General features: G+C 40.9%; 1 protein-coding gene across 2 annotated transcripts in view; it reads left to right on the forward strand.

Moving 5' to 3' along the window:
- Positions 1-16,951, forward strand: part of xpo6 (exportin 6) — a 109,058-nt gene that overhangs the window by 17,655 nt on the left and 74,452 nt on the right. For both annotated transcript variants that reach the window (XM_020528600.2, XM_048609561.1), the window contains exons 2-5: positions 9,062-9,152; positions 9,749-9,861; positions 10,281-10,478; positions 14,336-14,495. In XM_020528600.2, the coding sequence (XP_020384189.2) occupies positions 9,062-9,152; positions 9,749-9,861; positions 10,281-10,478; positions 14,336-14,495 (562 nt within the window). The remainder of the gene's footprint in view (positions 1-9,061; positions 9,153-9,748; positions 9,862-10,280; positions 10,479-14,335; positions 14,496-16,951) is intronic.

The raw sequence follows: 16,951 nt of genomic DNA on the forward strand, positions 1-16,951 counted from the left end.
TGTGTCCAATTGTGGATGCTAGCTTTAGGAAGGTTAGCTCAGTTGGCTGGATGGCTGGTTTGCAATACAAAGTCCCGATAGTGAGTTCAGTTCTTGCACTGACTAAGGTTACTATGAATGATTCTCAGCCAATCTCCTTTCCTAAGGTGTGGTGACCCTTGGGTTAAACCAGCACCAGTTAGCTCCTTAGTGGGAGAGCAGCTCTGTGATCCGATAGGACGTGGCAACTTTACCTTTTTAACATATCAGACTAAGTTGAAAAGTGTGGACTTTTAATGAACAGTACATTTGGTTTACATATAAAATGTGGCAATTGCAATTTTGAAAATGGCGAAACCCAATGCCTATTGAAAAGACAAAGTTGACTTAAGTTTTGAGATGAGAAGAGGACTGTTCGTGCTATGTCTACTGAGGCTTTATTTTACTTTTATTTTGTCAACATTCAGGACAATTTTTTTTTTTACAATTTTGTAGATATAGTGATAGTTTCTGCAATTTTTTTATGGCACTTAAGTTGTAATACCCTTTCTTGACCCATTCATATGTTCTGTTCCTGAAACATGTTAACTTTGACTTGTATTGGATTGAAAGTGCCTGCAGTCACTAATATCTCATTCAACTGGCCATTTTTTTTTAGAAGTTAAGACAATGTGTTATCAAGATTTCATTTGACTGATAAAAGGGAACTGGTGACTGCTCTGCTCCCTAATCAGGTACACATTATTGGAATGAGAGGATAACCTTGAGGGGGAAAGATGAGCCATAGGCTAGAATTGAAGACAGGAGAGAATGCACAGGGAAATTTGCAGAGGTATTACTTGTGTATTGGGAACATTACTTACTCAAAGCAATTGAAAGAATGTTAAAGGGTAAGCAGGAAGTTAAAATTATAGAATGTCTTCGATCTCCCTAGCCAACTGCAGGCTTTAGTTTACCATCCGTTGTAAGGCTTTAGAAAAAAAAACGAAATTGGGTTATATTCATGGAACACTCTGGAGAGTTAATTAATGAGAATCAGTATGAATTTATAAAAAGATTAACTAGTTTTATTTTTGAAGTAACAAGCTTGGCGGGAATCCAGTATATATTGTATATGGATTTTAAGGTGTTTGGCTAAGTACGATGTAAACCTCTTAGTGAATAGAAAGGTCAATGTCAACTTTAATAAAAGGCTTAAGAACAGCAAAATGTTTTGGTAGTAAATGATTCAGACTGGAGGATGATAAGGCAGGGGTGCTCAAAATTCAGAACTGAATCACAGGTTTTTTTGGTATGTAAATGATTTTTAAATTTTACTCTATTTAAATAAATGTTACATAACCTGAGGGTGCAGTGGTGAGGATTCTAATTGACTGCAACAAGGCATAGGTTAACAGAATGGGCATGCAAGTTTTAGAAGAATCTCTACAATGTGAAAGCAGGCCATTCAGCTCATTGAGTCCACACTGACCCTTGGAGCATCCTAACCCCCTACCCCATCCTTGTAACCCTGCATTTCCCATGGAAAATCCACTTAGCCTGCGCGTCCCTAGGTACTGTGGGCAATTTAGCATGGCCAATCCACCTAACCTGCACTTTGGACAGTGGGAGGAAACCGAAGCATCCAGAGGAAACCCACGTAGACACTGGGAGAATGTGTAAACTTCACAGTCACCCGAGGGTGGAAGCGAACCTGGGTCCCTGACCTGTGAAGCAGTACTGCTAACAACTGAGCCATTGTGCTGCCCCTAAAGTGACTGGTGGAATATTAATAGAAGTGTGAAGTAATATATTTTGAAGGTGGTGTTGGAAGAGGCAATATACACCTAACGTCGCAGTTCCAAATTGTGCGTGAACTGAAGAGTAGGGGGGTTAATGTTGGGAGATGACAAGGATATGAAGTTGTCAAATAAAAATTATGGTCCCATTAAACAAACATATTGAGTTCAATGGCGGTAGTTGTGCTGAATGTTTTTATATAGCTGTGGCACTACTGGAGTATTGTCCAATTTTGGTGGTTATGCTTTCAGAGGATGCAGAAGATGTTTACCAAGGATTTAGTTGAAGCTGAGCTGATTCCCTTTGGAACAAGGGAGATTTGGTTGAGATAAAATATTATGACCAGGTTGGATAAGGTGCGCAAAGAAAAGTAGTTCCATTAGGTCATGTTGCAAAGATGAAGAGATGCAGGTTTAAGGTTTTGAGCAGGAGATGCAGGCAGTGTTGTAGGGAAACACTTTAAAATACAGTGAGTTATAGTGACCTGGACCTTGTTACTTACGAGAGTGGTAGAAGGAGTGATCAATGATTTTAAAAGAAAATTCATAGGCAATTGAAAATAAATTTAAGGCTACAGGGTAATTGGGAGAACGGGATAAACTGGGTTGCTTGAATCTGCCTGGGCTGTGGGATGAGTGGTACCTTGCTTTGCTCAAGTGAATCTTTGACCACAATGAAGCCTCATTTTGTCCTGTTTGGAACTGAGTACAGGTAATTCTCTTATTCTACCTCGTGCTATAGAACATCACGTTATAGGGAAATAGCTATTGAAAATCGCAATACCTGTACAGCAGAGTTTGCTGTACAGCATCCACTATTCATCAATTACATTACAGCCAATTTGTGTTAACGAAACACTCATAGCAGGGCTACCTGTAATATGATAGTGGTGAGCAACAGCCCCATTTATTTATATCAATTCATACATCCAAAGATATTAACTGACACCTCTTGATATTTCTGCGTGACTAGTATATTTGCCCGTTGTCATGATGAAGCTGCTTTCTTACTAGTTTTAGTTTTCTTTCAAATGATTGACATCAAAATACAACCTCTTTTCTATTTGCATTTACAATGCTTAAATCCACTAGTAGGCTGAAGATCTGTATTCTGTGAATTTTGCAACATATTGCCTTTAAATGGATATTGCAACAATTGCCGGGTAGTTCCAGTCTGGAAATGCAGTAGACAGATCTAATTGGCATCAAATTCCAAATCCAGTATCACAACACAAGTTCTCTTTTAATCCAAATTCAAAATAACTCCTGCTTTCAGAAGTCCACAGCTAAGTTTCAAAAGTACTGCATTGCTAAATCAAAGTTATTGACCCTGAAGTAAAACTTGCCTCAACTTGAATACATTTCAGGATTAGCATGGCGGGAAATCTTTGTAAGCAAGTGTAAAACTCTGCAGAAGTACTTGAGGGCTATGTTAATTCTAATTTTAAAAGCTGCAGACTAATTTTTTTCCTCCCAATGTTGCACACATTCTATTGCTTAGATTAGCTATTTCATCCTTGATGCTTGACTGAAACCAGATTATGCATTTCCCTATTATATGGTCATCTAGTTGTGAAATTTAAATAAGCAACACATTGTAAATATTGTCAAAATGACAATAGTTTAGCAGCTAATGTATTTTAAACAGGTTTTGGGTGGAAGAGAAGGTAATTATAGTCCTGACATGTTAAACTCATATTTGAGTGCACAAGCGCTCCTGTTGTAGCTAGATTAAAAACTTAATTGAAAAAAACATATTTGTCCTGCCCTATGAAATTTTCTTGAATCTAGAAGGCAAATAGGTTATCTTTAACAGCATTGTACCAATGACTTCTAACCACAAAAAAAACTGGGTGCAAACTCGCAGACATTGGAGATGCTGTCTGGAGTTCTGTCCTTGCGTACCTCTTTCTCTGCTGTGGTAGTCCCAAGTTGAAATAACTCAATGCAGACAGCGCTGCTATGTACTGTGAAGCACTGTGGTCTGTGTTGTCTTGGGCTGGGGTTGAGGGGAGGGAGGGGGGGAGCGTGCGTGGTGGATGGTGGATGGTGGATGGATATTGGATCTACCTCATGAGCAGCAGGTCCACAGTAACCCATCAGTGGATAATGAGATGAAGAATGGATTTATCTTGATGCTTCAGATTTGCAAAGATGCCCACATACATCTGGAGACTTGAGCGCCATACATCAGTCAAGAATTAAGAACTTCCATTGTTGTTAATTCACTGGATGTGTTGCTGGCTGGGCTAACATCTACGGTCCACCCTTAAAGTCTTTGAGCGAGTGGTAGTGTTTTGCTGCCTTGAATCATGCTTATAGTGAGGAAACTTCTCCTTATTTCTCTACCTCAATGTCAGTGAGAGACCAGTGATGTGATGTAGTGTAAAGCCCAAATGATGATTATATTGGAGGGGAAGCTGCAAATGGTATGCTCTGATGTACTTGCTGTCCCTTGTCCTTTTTAGATGATACAGTTTGTACACTTGGAAGGTGATGTGGAAGGAGCCTTGGCAACATGCCGCCATGCATCTTGTTGATCATGATGTGTCCACAAAATGAGGAATTGTGAACTGTTTAAAAGCTACACTTGATTAAAATGAACTTTATTAGAAAATGGTCATCGTGCAAATCGACAAATTTCTGCAAGGATTCCAGTCAATTGTCAGGACAGAAATCACACCTATAACTGTCTTGCCCTTGCATTCTGTGGGCCTTGAAGTCCACAAATGCACAGACCAGTGGGCTTGATACCTTTCCAACAGATCTAAACAGAGGGGAACTATTAAAATTCATTATGCCTGAAGTGACTATAATGGTTCATGATTCTTCATGTACAGAAGAACAAGAGTCCTGGCCAGAGAGAGAAACTGTATGTTATCTAGAAACCAAGTTGAAACTAAATTGTCATGGATCCCTGCACATAACCAAAGCTCCTGACTTTTGGTGGGGGGAAAACAGCTTTTAATTGCACATTTTATGAACCCTAACTTGTCTGGTAAGGATCTAGTTATCATTAGCATCAATCTTCTAAGGAACTATAACCTGCTGCATTGCAACAGGACTCTATGCTGAGCTAAGACCACCAAGTCTCAACCTCTTTGAAACCCAGTTTTCCAACAGAAAACTTACGACTGAAAATAAACCACACTCTCTTTTTCTTATTGCTATGTCTTCAGTTATCATGAAAAGTAATTTTGCTGCAAGATGTTGCCTTCAGTCAATTGTGTCCACGTTCCTATGGAGAAGAATCTCCCTGGGCCCAGTTTGGATTTACAAGTTGCGTGACTTCCTTATAGATCAAAGCTATGCATATTTGCTCTTAATTGAAACCTCTATTGTCCCTCTTTTTCTTCCCTGCATTTGCGTGTCACCACAAGTCAACCTCGTGGTTAGAATGCGTGAATAAATTGTACTCCTGTTCAAATCTTAGTTTTTTGCAAATAATTTAACATTTTGTACTTCACAAATAGAATTTGGGAGGAACGCAGCGTAGCTTATTTCAAAAGGGAAAACAAAAATTAAAAACAATTTTGGTTATGGATAGAAGAGGAGAAAAAAGAATTAAATTTTCCTTTCAACCCTGTCTGGAATAATACATATACAAATCAAATGTGGTGAAGGTGGACAGTATGAATATTTTTACTATGCTGGTGGATAGGGTGCCAAACAAGTCAGTTGCTTTGTTCTGGATAGTATCAAATTCCTTGAATGCTGTTGGAATCACACTTAACAAATGTGGAGTATTTTATTCGACTCCTAACTTGTGCCTTGTAGGTGATAGACAGAATAAGAGGAGTGAGGAGGTAAACTATATGCCACAGTTCCTGGCCTGTAATCTCCTTGATTGTTGGGCACTTGCTTTCATGTAAATAGATTACTTCTGGAATACAATTAATGTCATTCTGTAGGAAGAAGCAGCAGCCATTTCGCATATAGCAAGGCCTTACTAATAGGAATTCAGAATGATCAGAAAATGGTTTTGGTGTTGGTTGAAGCAGCAGTGTGGGAAGGACACAGGCAAACTGTTTCAAACAGTAATTTCATGTCCCCCCGGACAAGTAAATGGGCCTTTGAGTTAATATCTGTTGTAAAAGATAGCAATCCAGCATGAATGAAGATAGAAATCCAGCATGAATGAAGATAGAGAATTAAACAATTAACTGGAAGAGACTTCACAAATTCCATAGCTTCAATGACGAAAGCACAATGAGAAAAAAGGCATGACAGAAGCAACTGCAACCAAATCCAGCCATAAGTTTGAAGTAGAGGATCATGCTCCTGATATCCCAAAACAGAGGCCAGTCTTTGGATATTCTGATTCATTCTGTGATAAAAAGACCTGCTGAAGGGGGTGGATACTGCAAAGACTATGCATCCTGACAATATTCCAACATTAATAACAAAGACTTGCCCACCAGAACTAGCTACACCTCATTACGTTACTAGTATTTACCTGACAGTGTAGAAAGTTGCTCGGGTGTGTTTGATCCATATTTGCTAAGTGTGGCTCCCCAAAGAAAATGGCTGCAGTTGACAACCAATCATCTCTCAACCCTCAAGCATCGCTGCAAAAGCTTTTAAGGGCAACCATCGTTTACTTAATCAATAACAAGGTCAGAGTTGGGAATTTTGACTGATTACAGAATGTTTAATCCTTTTTTCAACTCCAAGAATATTAAAGATCTTTAAAGCCTGTGCTTGTGAAAATAATAATTGTACGCTATCAGCATCCTGCCACAATGTTACTTTATTTCTCTATTACTGATTGTTTGACTACACTTAGATCTCAAACTTAACTTCTATGACGAGCTATTTACTTCCTGTATATTTTTGTCTTTCTATTAAGTACGGTGGGAAGAGGTTCGGGTGGAGCAGTGAAGTCAGTATAGACCACTTGGGCCACACGACCTATTTCTGAACTGTGCCTTCAATGTAAAGAGATTACGTTAGAAGTTGCTGCAACGGCTTATTCTGTGACTTCTAGACTTTGAATTTGAGCTGTGCAATCCAGATCTGAGACCATACATTACATTTGCCAACACAACACAGTTCCTAATCATATGATGCTCATAGCTATTTAGTTTCCAATCTTTCGTCAGTCCTTACATATGTAAACATGCTGACAATACTTTTCTTGCTGGCCTGCCCCCTGTCCTTCACAAATAGTAATTGGTCCAGAACTCTGGCTACAGTCCTGTTTCAAAATCCTTCACATCCAACACCTCTGCCTAAACTTTGCCCTGCTGGTTTTCATCTTGCATATCTACTTCAGTACCCTCCTCTGCATTGGTAATTCTGTCCTTTAGTCTTAATCCAGTTGAAATCAGTAGTAATCTTGAGCTATATGTTCCAGCCAATGCCCCTTTTTTTTTTTTGCTTCTTTTGATTCCAGTTATTGATTTTTTTCTTTCACTTTTTGTCTTGCTCTTTTTGGAATGTATTTCAAAACTATTTGATCTTTCTACTGTTAAAAGCTGACTTTTTGTGTTTTTCTTCTTCCTCCATACTGTTGTCTTTATTCTTGTCAATCACTTGATGTAAGTGGAAGTTTGGACATACTGGGCATATGGGTCTGCTTTTATTAATTGAAACATTACTTCTAAGTGAGACTGTATTCTCACCAAATCTGGTTGTGGGGCCCCTCTAGTTTATATGGGTTGGGGTTTGCGGCTGTAGATTATGTAGCTACAGTACAAAAATAAGATTTTTGTTTCAGCTTGCATTGCCACAGCCAAGTGACTTGGAAAATTCCATACTTGCCAATGAATGCTTTTAATAGCTGAGCTGGTGGCCCACACCATTTCAGTCTGATCCGAAGTGTGTCCCTATTTTCTTTGCTTCATGGCATCAATGTAGTTGGGAGGTGAAACTGTTACCCCCTTTAATGTGCAAAAGAAAATGGAACATTAAATGTGAAGTTTTTAATTCCATTTTAAGGATTTTTATTTTGGTAAGATGTTGTGCATTCCATTGTTGTAACGTATGGCAAATGTTATGAAGCCTCAAATTCCAGAGGAGTTTCTGCAATTGCAAATTTAGTAATTTTCAGATGATTTTACATGAATCCCTCTCCCTAAATGTAGCTGAAACATTCAATTTTGTGAATTCCTTTTACTCTTTTCTCTCTCCTACTCAAACAAGCCTGAATAGGTTGCATTAATATTAATCATGATTGTGGTGGAGGGCAGAATAAGTTTAAGTGCTTAAATTAATTAAAAAGGATGGCATGGTGCTCAGTGGTTAGCACTGCTGCCTTACAGCTCCAGGGACCTGGGTTCAATTCTAGTCTTGGGTAACTGCCTGTGTGGAGTTTGCACGTTCTTCCTGTATCAGTGTGGGTTTCTGCCGGGAGCTCTGGTTTCTTCTATAGTCCAAAGATGTGCTGGTTAGTTGCATTGTTATGGTAAATTGTCCCGTTGTATGCAGGATCTATAGGTTAGGTGGGTCAGCCATAGTAAATGTGGGTTACAGGGATATGGGGTGGGAGGGGATGTGTCTCAGTGGGATGCTGTGTGGGTTGGTGCAGACTCACTGGGCCATATGGCTCAATGTCTGCACTGTAGGATTTCTATGATTCTGTGCTTTGTAATTATTTCTTTTAATGGATTATTCCTTAGAATTGAGTTTACTGCAACAGGAGGAGAGAGTTTCTAGAACAAATTTACTTTCATTATGTAAAGATGTAGGGATTCTCTGCTAAAAATCTTTCTTTGTATTATGCTGTCTCCATTAACAAATTTTAATTGGATGTTAAAAGATAAATGCAACAAATATTGGCCTTGTCAATGGGCACCCATATCCCTTGAATTTTTTAAAGGATAGTATCTAAATTGCAGGAATATCTAATGGGAATTAAAACGGAAGAGTAAATTTTTGAGGAGCTTGTTTTAAAGCTCTGAATATGCCCCATGTCTTTTCTCAATAATAAAATGAAGCTAAATTTGATTGAAACTTGTATTTGAAAGCTAGATGTAACCTATTGAGCTAAGTCAGGGGCTCCATAGTTACTCTATGGAAAAGAATGGGCTTGAGCTGGAGCCAATCTGAGAGCCAAACCTAATTCTTGAGAAATTGAGCTGAGTACATGCAGTCAGTTTTTGGAAATATGTTGCTCCTGACCATTTGTGCTACAATCTCCTTCCTCTTTCATATGGACTCCCACTCTACAATAGAAGGAATCCTGAGTTTCAGATGCTGTTAGGTTCCAGATCTGCTAATTGGTCAATAATCATATGCAAATATATAGCAATATTTCAGTCCATATCAGTTTGTTTGTTAATGCGGCTTCCCTGTTTTCACAGGCATCTGAAGAGGCCTCGCTGCGTGCACTGGAGAGTCTTATGACAGAGTTTTTCCACAGTTGTACCACAAATCAGCGGAAAAGGGAGATTGGTAGGTGATTAGATTTGACTATTATATCAAGCTGTTGCATTTCTTTAGATGAATTACTATGTTGCTGTGGAGCTCTGACGTGACTCTTTCCTTGCTTTGTGGAGATGTTACTAAATTATTTATATCCTCTTCCTCCTGTCTTGAAGTCCCTTCTGTTTGCTACTACAGCTCTTGTGGCCATTTTGAGATCAAGAACTTGATGCGCAGGGAATGGAAGCCCTTTTCCATTTGATGTTGCTGTGATATTTATCACCTTGCTGTTTTGATATGAGATCCAAATTTTTTCCCCCAAAACTTGTCGTCATGGAGACCAACTGGTCTAGTGCCAATTCATAATGATTCCACCCCCTACTGCCTCATGCACGCCATCCTCCATCTGTAACTATATTTATTTTTCTAAAGCATCGCTTTCATCTAACTTTCAAGTTTTTGTTTTTTTGTTTTATTTAGAATGTCATGAATATTCTTATTCAAATCCTAACAGTTAATGAGATCTTAAACAAATATACTTTGTTCTTAGTTATATTTATGGATAGGCATTATGATTGGGATGTGTTTTGGAAGCCTACCTCATTGTGAATTCTGTTGTTCCACAGAGGAGCTGTTAAATAACTTTGCACAGCAGATTGGAGCATGGCAACATTGTATTTACTTCTTATCCAACACTCGTAATGAGTACGTCATGATGTACAGTTTGACGGTGTTTGAGGTAAGTCAGGAATGCAGAATGAAAGCACTGGCTTCACTGTTTCTGTTTCCAAAAGCACAGTTCTCAAACTCTGGGTGTTGAGTGTTGGTGTGACTTGGGCTTGGAGTCCTGTTCTTAGCCATAATTAATACAGTCATTGTTTCTAATTAGCGTTGGATATCATTTGTGAACCAACTTATTATAAAATGAGTTCCAAGGTGGTGTGGAGAGAGTGCTTTAATCATAGGGCATTGTTGTGGTTTCTTTCTACTACAAGGATGTGTAAAAATTTGCAAATGGTATCTGTTAATGTCTCCAGCCCAATATGAAGTAGTTGATTCATTTTAGTTGCAGCGAGTGATTTACTTGATTCAGTGCGCCCCAGTTGACCAATTGTTTGTATTAACTTTATGAAAATAATGCCTGCTTTCTCTCAACAGAATTTGATTAATAAGATGTGGCTGGGAGTCCCATCTCAAGATAAGATGGAGATTCGAAGCTGCTTACCCAAGCTTCTGCTGGCACACCACAAGACAATGCCATATTTCATCCGCAACAAGCTGTGTAAAGTAATTGTGGATATCGGGAGGCAGGATTGGCCAATGTTTTACCATGATTTTTTCACCAGCACATTACAGGTAATGTAGGCAAGTTAAGTATAAATTGTATTGATACTGTATGTACATACATACCATTAGGTAACCTACAATCCATCAATATAATTTCCCATGAGAGTAAAACTGGTCTTTGAAATAAACCCAGATTCCTTTCCTGGTATCCTGTAAATACATGCACTTTGTGTAGGTCGGTACCCTTTTGTGGAAAAATACTTATACATTTCTCTCTCAAGTGACTCAACTCTAATTTTACATTATACCACCTTGACATATATTTCCCAATCTGAGGAAATTTAAAAACCAAGAGAACTGCAGATGCTGTAAATCAGGAACAAAAGCAGAAGTTGCAGGTAAAGCTGAGCAGGTCTGGCAGCATCTGTGAAGGAAAAAGTTAACGTTTCGAGTCTGGTGACCCTTCCTCATAACTGATGGTGGCTGGGAAAATGTCGGTTTATATGCAGAAAATAGGAGGGGGGTGGGGTAGGAAGTAAATGATAGGATAGAACCCGAAGAGAGGGGGAGAGAAGAGCAGTTGGACAGACAAAGGAAGGAGTTGATAATGATCAGGCTGGGAGGGTGAATAGTTGTTAATGGGGATTATTAGTGACTAACAACAGGTAGTGTAATGGCAGGCTATGTGACAACAAGGCCTGGTGTGTGGGGTTGGGAGCTGGGACATGGGAGAGTTTAAGCCCTAAAATTATTGAACTCTATTGAGTCTGGAGGGGTGCACGGTCTCCACGCGGAAATGAGGTGTTGTTCTTCCAGCTTGTGTTGAGCTTCACTGGAACACTGCAGCAAGCCAGAGACAGATGTTGGCCAGGGAACAGGGTGGTGTTAAAGTGGCAGGCAACAGGGAACTCGGTCTTTTTTTGCGCGCAGAATGTAGATGTTCTGCTAAGTGGTCAGCCAGTCTACGCTTCATTTCCCCAATATAGAGGAGACTGCATTGTGAGCAGCGAATGCAGTAGACTAGATTCTGGGAAGTGCAGGTGAAGTGTTGATTCACCTGGAAGCTGTTTGGGCCCTTGGATACTGGGGAGGGAGAAGGTAAATGGGCAGGTGTTGCACCTTTGCCGGTTGCAGGGGAAGGTGCTGTGGGACAGTGTTGGGGTTGAAGGAAGTGTAGATCAGGGTGTCCTGGAGAGGGAACGGTCCCCACAGAAGGCGGACAAGGGAGGGGAGGGGGAACGTGTGTGGTGGTAGCATCTCGCTGGAAATGGTGTCTGATGATCTTCTGGATGTGGATGCTGGTGGGATGGTAGGTGAAGATGAGGGAAACCCTATCGCTGTTGCAGGAGGGAAGAGAAGGGGTGAGAGCAGAAGTGCAGGAGATGGGTCGGACCTGGTTGAGGACCCTTTTGATAACAGTGCTGGGGAATCCTTGGTTGAGGAAGAAGGTGGACATCTTGGAGGCTCCCTTGTTGAAGTTGGCCTCCTCTGAACATATGCGACAGAGACGGAGGAACTGAGAGAATGGGATGGCGTCTTTACGGGAAGTGGGGAGTGAAGATGTATAGTCCAGGCAGCTGTAGGAGTCGGTGGGTTTGTAGACTTGGCGACCACTTCGCGGAACATCTACGTTCTGCCTGCAAAAAAGACCCTAATCTACCTGTTGCCTGCCACTTTAACACACCACCCTGCTCCCTGGCCAGCATCTCTGTCTCTGGCTTGCTGCAGTGTTCCAGTGAAGCCCAATGCAAGCTGGAGGAACAACATCTCATTTTCCGCTTGGGGACCCTACAGCCCTCCGGACTCAATATTGAGTTCAATAATTTTTAGGGCCTAAACTCTCCCATGTCCTAACCCCCTACCCCACACACCAGGCCTTTTTATCACTTCACCTGCCATTACACACTACCTATTGTTAGTCACTAACTGTCCCCATTTAACAACTACTTACCCTCCCAGCCCGATCGTCAGCAACTCCTTTGTCTAACCAACTGTCTTTCTCTCTCTTTGGGCTCTATCCTATTGTTTACTCCCTACCCCACCCACCTCCCTGTTTACGCAGCCACCATCAGTTCTGAGGAAGGGTCACGGGAACCAAAACGTTAACAACTGCTTTTTCCTTCACAGATGCTGCCAGACCTGCTGAGCTCTTCCTGCAGGTCTGTTTTAGTTTCTCTATCCATCCTATTAAATTGTTAACCATTGTCAGTGTGCTGGTTAACTACACCTCAGCGTTTTAAATGCGAGGCAGTACAAATCAGATTTTTTTGCATCTTGACTTTATAGTTAATTCTTTAAGTCCTTGTCTCGTTCTACATCTTGAAAAGCAGTGTGCATTTCCAGAGGAGTGGCATCCGAAACAGAGCCTGGTGTACTCCAGAGATAACAAGGTGTAGAGCTGGATGAACACAGCAGGCCAGGCACAATCAGAGGAGCAGGAAAGCTGACGTTTCGGGTCTGGACCCTTCTTCAGAAATGAGGGAGGGGAAGGGGACTCTGAAATAGAGAGAGGTGGAGGCGATGATGGAAGGTGGACAGAGGAGCAGATAGGTGGGAGAAAAAGACGGACAGGTCAAGGAGGCGGGGACGAGCTGGGTTGGTCTTGGGATGAGGTCAGGGTGGGGAGATTTTGAAGCTTGTGAAGTCCACATTGAGCTGCATGGCTCCCAAGCAAAATATGAGGTGCTGTTCCTTCGGGTGGCATCGTTGTGTCACTGGAGGTGGCATAGGATGGACATGTCATCCAAGGAGTGGGAGGAGGAGTTGAAGTGGTTCGCGACTGGGAGGTGTAGTCGTTTGTAACGACCCGAGCATAGGTGTTCCACAAAGCGGTCTCCAAGCCGCCACTTGGTTTCCCTGATGTAGAGGAGGCCTGTTCCCGATGTGGCCGTGCAGCTCAATGTGGATTTCACAAGCTTCAAAATCTCCCCACCCTGACCTCATCCCAAGACCAACCCAGCTCGTCCCCGCCTCCTTGACCTGTCCGACTTTTTCCTCCCACCTGTCTGCTCCTCTGTCCACCTTCCATCATCGCCTCCACCTCTCATTTATTTCAGAGTCCCCTTCCCCTCCCCCATTTCTGAAGAAGGGTCCAGACCCGAAACGTCAGCTTTCCTGCTCCTCTGATTGTGCCTGGCCTGCTGTGTTCATCCAGCTGTACACCTTGTTATCTCCAGACTCCAGCATCGGCTGTTCCTACTAACTTGTGTACTCCAGGTTAGTTTCTGCCCAAAGTTTTATACATCTGAAGAGTCATTTCTGTATGTTGAATTCAAGCTTACATGAGACAATGGTTGGTCAAATCCAAAATTTGAGCCTTTTGAAAATTTCAAAGTTGACCAATTAGGGCTGCAGATGGGGCCAATGTGTAACTGCAATGTGCTGAACCTTTCCCAGCTCAAGTGACAAATTCAGCATAGTCCCAGGAGTGTCAAATTCATCTAGCTTTCTAAACAGATATAGCAAGGTTCTTGTGCAGTGCTTTATTTACATCCAGTTTGAGTCTGACCAGAGAAGTGTTGGATTTGGAGCTAGGACAACTGCAAAGTTTCATTCGGCTTTGCAAATTCACTGCATTCAAGTTGAGGTTATCCGGTGCATTGGGGCAGATGTAGGTTGCACCTTGCATTTCTCCTGTTAGTTGGCTTTCATGAGTTTGAGGTGCCTGTCGAAACGAATTATTGAAGTGACTCATTAAACTTTTGTCTTAAGAAGGAAACTTAGCTCACTTGCTGAGTGTGTCTCTCTTTTTAGGCTTGTTTGCCTGGTTTGTTACGTACCAAAGCTGGCTTTTGCAGTATCTGGAGGAGGGAGTTCAGTGTTGCTGAAGTGAATTATTTCAAGTTACCTGTGAACATTCTAACTCTACTGTAGCAATGTCTATTTGTCTGGTTCTTTGCAAGCTGTGAAATGTTTTCCTATCGTAGCTAATCCAGGCTCCTTCCACCACACCTTTGGGTCTGATCATGTTGAAGACTACCTCAGAGGAGTTAGCATGCCCACGGGAGGACCTCAGTGTGGCACGGAAGGAAGAGCTCCGAAAACTGCTGCTGGATCAGGTGCCAACAGTACTAAGTCTTCTCACAGGTCAGTACAACACTGGGCAAACTGAAAGATTATTCCAGTGGATTGGGAAGTCAGACCAGGCTTATCAGAAGAGCAAAGAGGCAAGATATTGTATTCCCTAATGAGTTATTAGGACAAAGATAATTCATTTTAAAGTATCAATGATTATTAGCTTCATATGAAATTAAGTGCTTTAAAATTAAGACTATAAAAGGATACAAGAAAAGAACAAGGAAGTGGGCTTAGTGAGCGTAGTTTTTGAGAAGCTAGCACTGGCACAAGAATGATTGGGCTGAATGGCTTCCTATGCTGTGAAGTTTTGTATATTTCATCTGAGATAAAATATTCTTACTGTGTATAAGACGAAATTAATTCCAGTAGAGATACTTAGTGGAGTTAAGGCAATTTGAATAGTATTTGAAGCTGGAAATTACGCGAGATTGTGGGGTCAGCATGGGAAATCGGATTAGTTTTGGATTTATTGAACATTTGCTAACACAGGTATTGTAAAATGAACAGCTTCACACTGTCACCTACAGTTTTGTAGTACCACATAAAATAATTGGGCAGCAAAGGTTGTGGATCTAGCTGTTCCAGGATCAATACCTCATGTAATAACATAGTAAAAAAACAGTAGTAGTGATTTTGGAACTGTATTCCAAAAATGGCAGTTGATGCTACACCAGTTGTTCATTTTAAATCTGAAATGTTTGTTCAGTGAAGATATTGAGGGCTATGGGCCAAAAGTAGGTGTGTAGAGTTAGGCCAAGATCAGCCATGATGTAGTTTGAGTGGCAAAACAGGCTTGAAGGACCAAGTGGCCTACACCTATTCATATGGTCTATACTCCTTGTTCTGAAACCAGCTGTTTTTCATGTACTAAGGAGGATGCTGCACAGGTAAACTTTATTGATCATCATAACAGGTGAGATTGAGAACGGCCCATAATGCATTTTACATTTATGACAGTGGGGTTGGTTTTGATTTTTATCCCATCTCCTATACTTTGGTTGAGTTAGTAATGCTCTCCAAGTTGAGTTAGAATTCATGGTTCCAGAACTTGAGCATGCAAACTAGCTTCACTGCAATACGTAAGGGTCTTTTCCATCATTTGGAGGTTTTTTGGAACTCTGATCAAACTAAGGGACAGTGACACAATGCAAGAGAGCACTGGATTCTCCCAGTGTGTCTACTGACCTTTCTCCCTCACCAGCATCCGAATAATTCATTTTACTATTGTTTGTAAACACACTGGATGTAGATTTGTGCATACAAACAATTGCACTTCAAAAAAAAGCCCCACTGATGTTCTGAGTGTTCTATAAAGCAAGTTCTTTGTTAGTGCATTGAATTCCAGCATACAAAACAAGTGATGTTTGCAACACTTGTGAAGAAATAGTAATAGCAACTATTCACTATTTTTGCGTTTTGTAGCAAGTATTGCACTTTTTCGTCCCATTTAACAGGAAAATGAGTCTTTTGCAAGACTGAACTGATCATCTGTCGTGTTGTAAACTATTCCTCTATTTTCTTAGCCTATCTGCAACTGGTGAAACAGTTGATCACATCACCCTCCAAAAGTCTCTCTTCCAGTATGTGGCTGCATTCACCAGGTCCATTTTTAGCTAATATGAGAAGCATCTCACTTGCAATTACTTCTGTTGCTCGTCATCATTGTCTGGTGTATCCTGAGAATCTGTTCTTTGGTTGCCACCTATTTCTGATGCATTGGATGCACCTTGGCAACATGAGCCAAAAACCTGGTTAGTCTTCACACATTTGCTGGCAATATTCAGCTCAACCTCCTCGTGACCTCAGTTAATTTCCTACACTAATCCTAAACTAACAGACTATTTATCTGATGTCTAGTACTTGATTAACAGAATTACATTTTCCAAATATGTTCAGGAAATTTCCCCCTACAAGTTCTGCTCACTAGCCATGAGTTCCATCCTGGTTACTATCATCCTTTTGTAATTGATCTGGTGTTGAGTATCTTACAACACATCTGCATGCCATCACAAAATCTGCCAGCTTCCATTATGTTCAAGATTCTACTCCTGCTTCAACTCATCTGGAAGCATTATTGATGCCCTCATTGCACTTAGACTTTGACTATTCCAATGCTGTACTGGCAGGCCTCATGTTTTACCCTTAACTTTGAAGTCACCCAGATCTCTGCTGTTTCCTTACTTTAAATTGTTGACCCATCATATTTGTTTGCTAATCTACATTTTTAGTTTCTGATCAAGAAGTACCTCCGTTGTTAAACTTCTCATCCTTGTTTTCAAATCCTTCCATGGTCTTACCCATCCCTAACTCTAAGTTGTTCTTGTAACATCGTGATTTTCTATATTCCTCTAATTCTGGCCTCTTGTATACCTTTTTGATTGCCCTCAATCTTGCTGCTGTACCTAAAATCCTATGCCCTGGAATTCATTCTTTCTTTTTCCTCCCTTTTTCTGCCCCTTTTTCCT

This window comes from Rhincodon typus, chromosome 21, assembly GCF_021869965.1.
Source record: "Rhincodon typus isolate 14 chromosome 21, sRhiTyp1.1, whole genome shotgun sequence".
NCBI classification, from domain to species: domain Eukaryota; kingdom Metazoa; phylum Chordata; class Chondrichthyes; order Orectolobiformes; family Rhincodontidae; genus Rhincodon; species Rhincodon typus.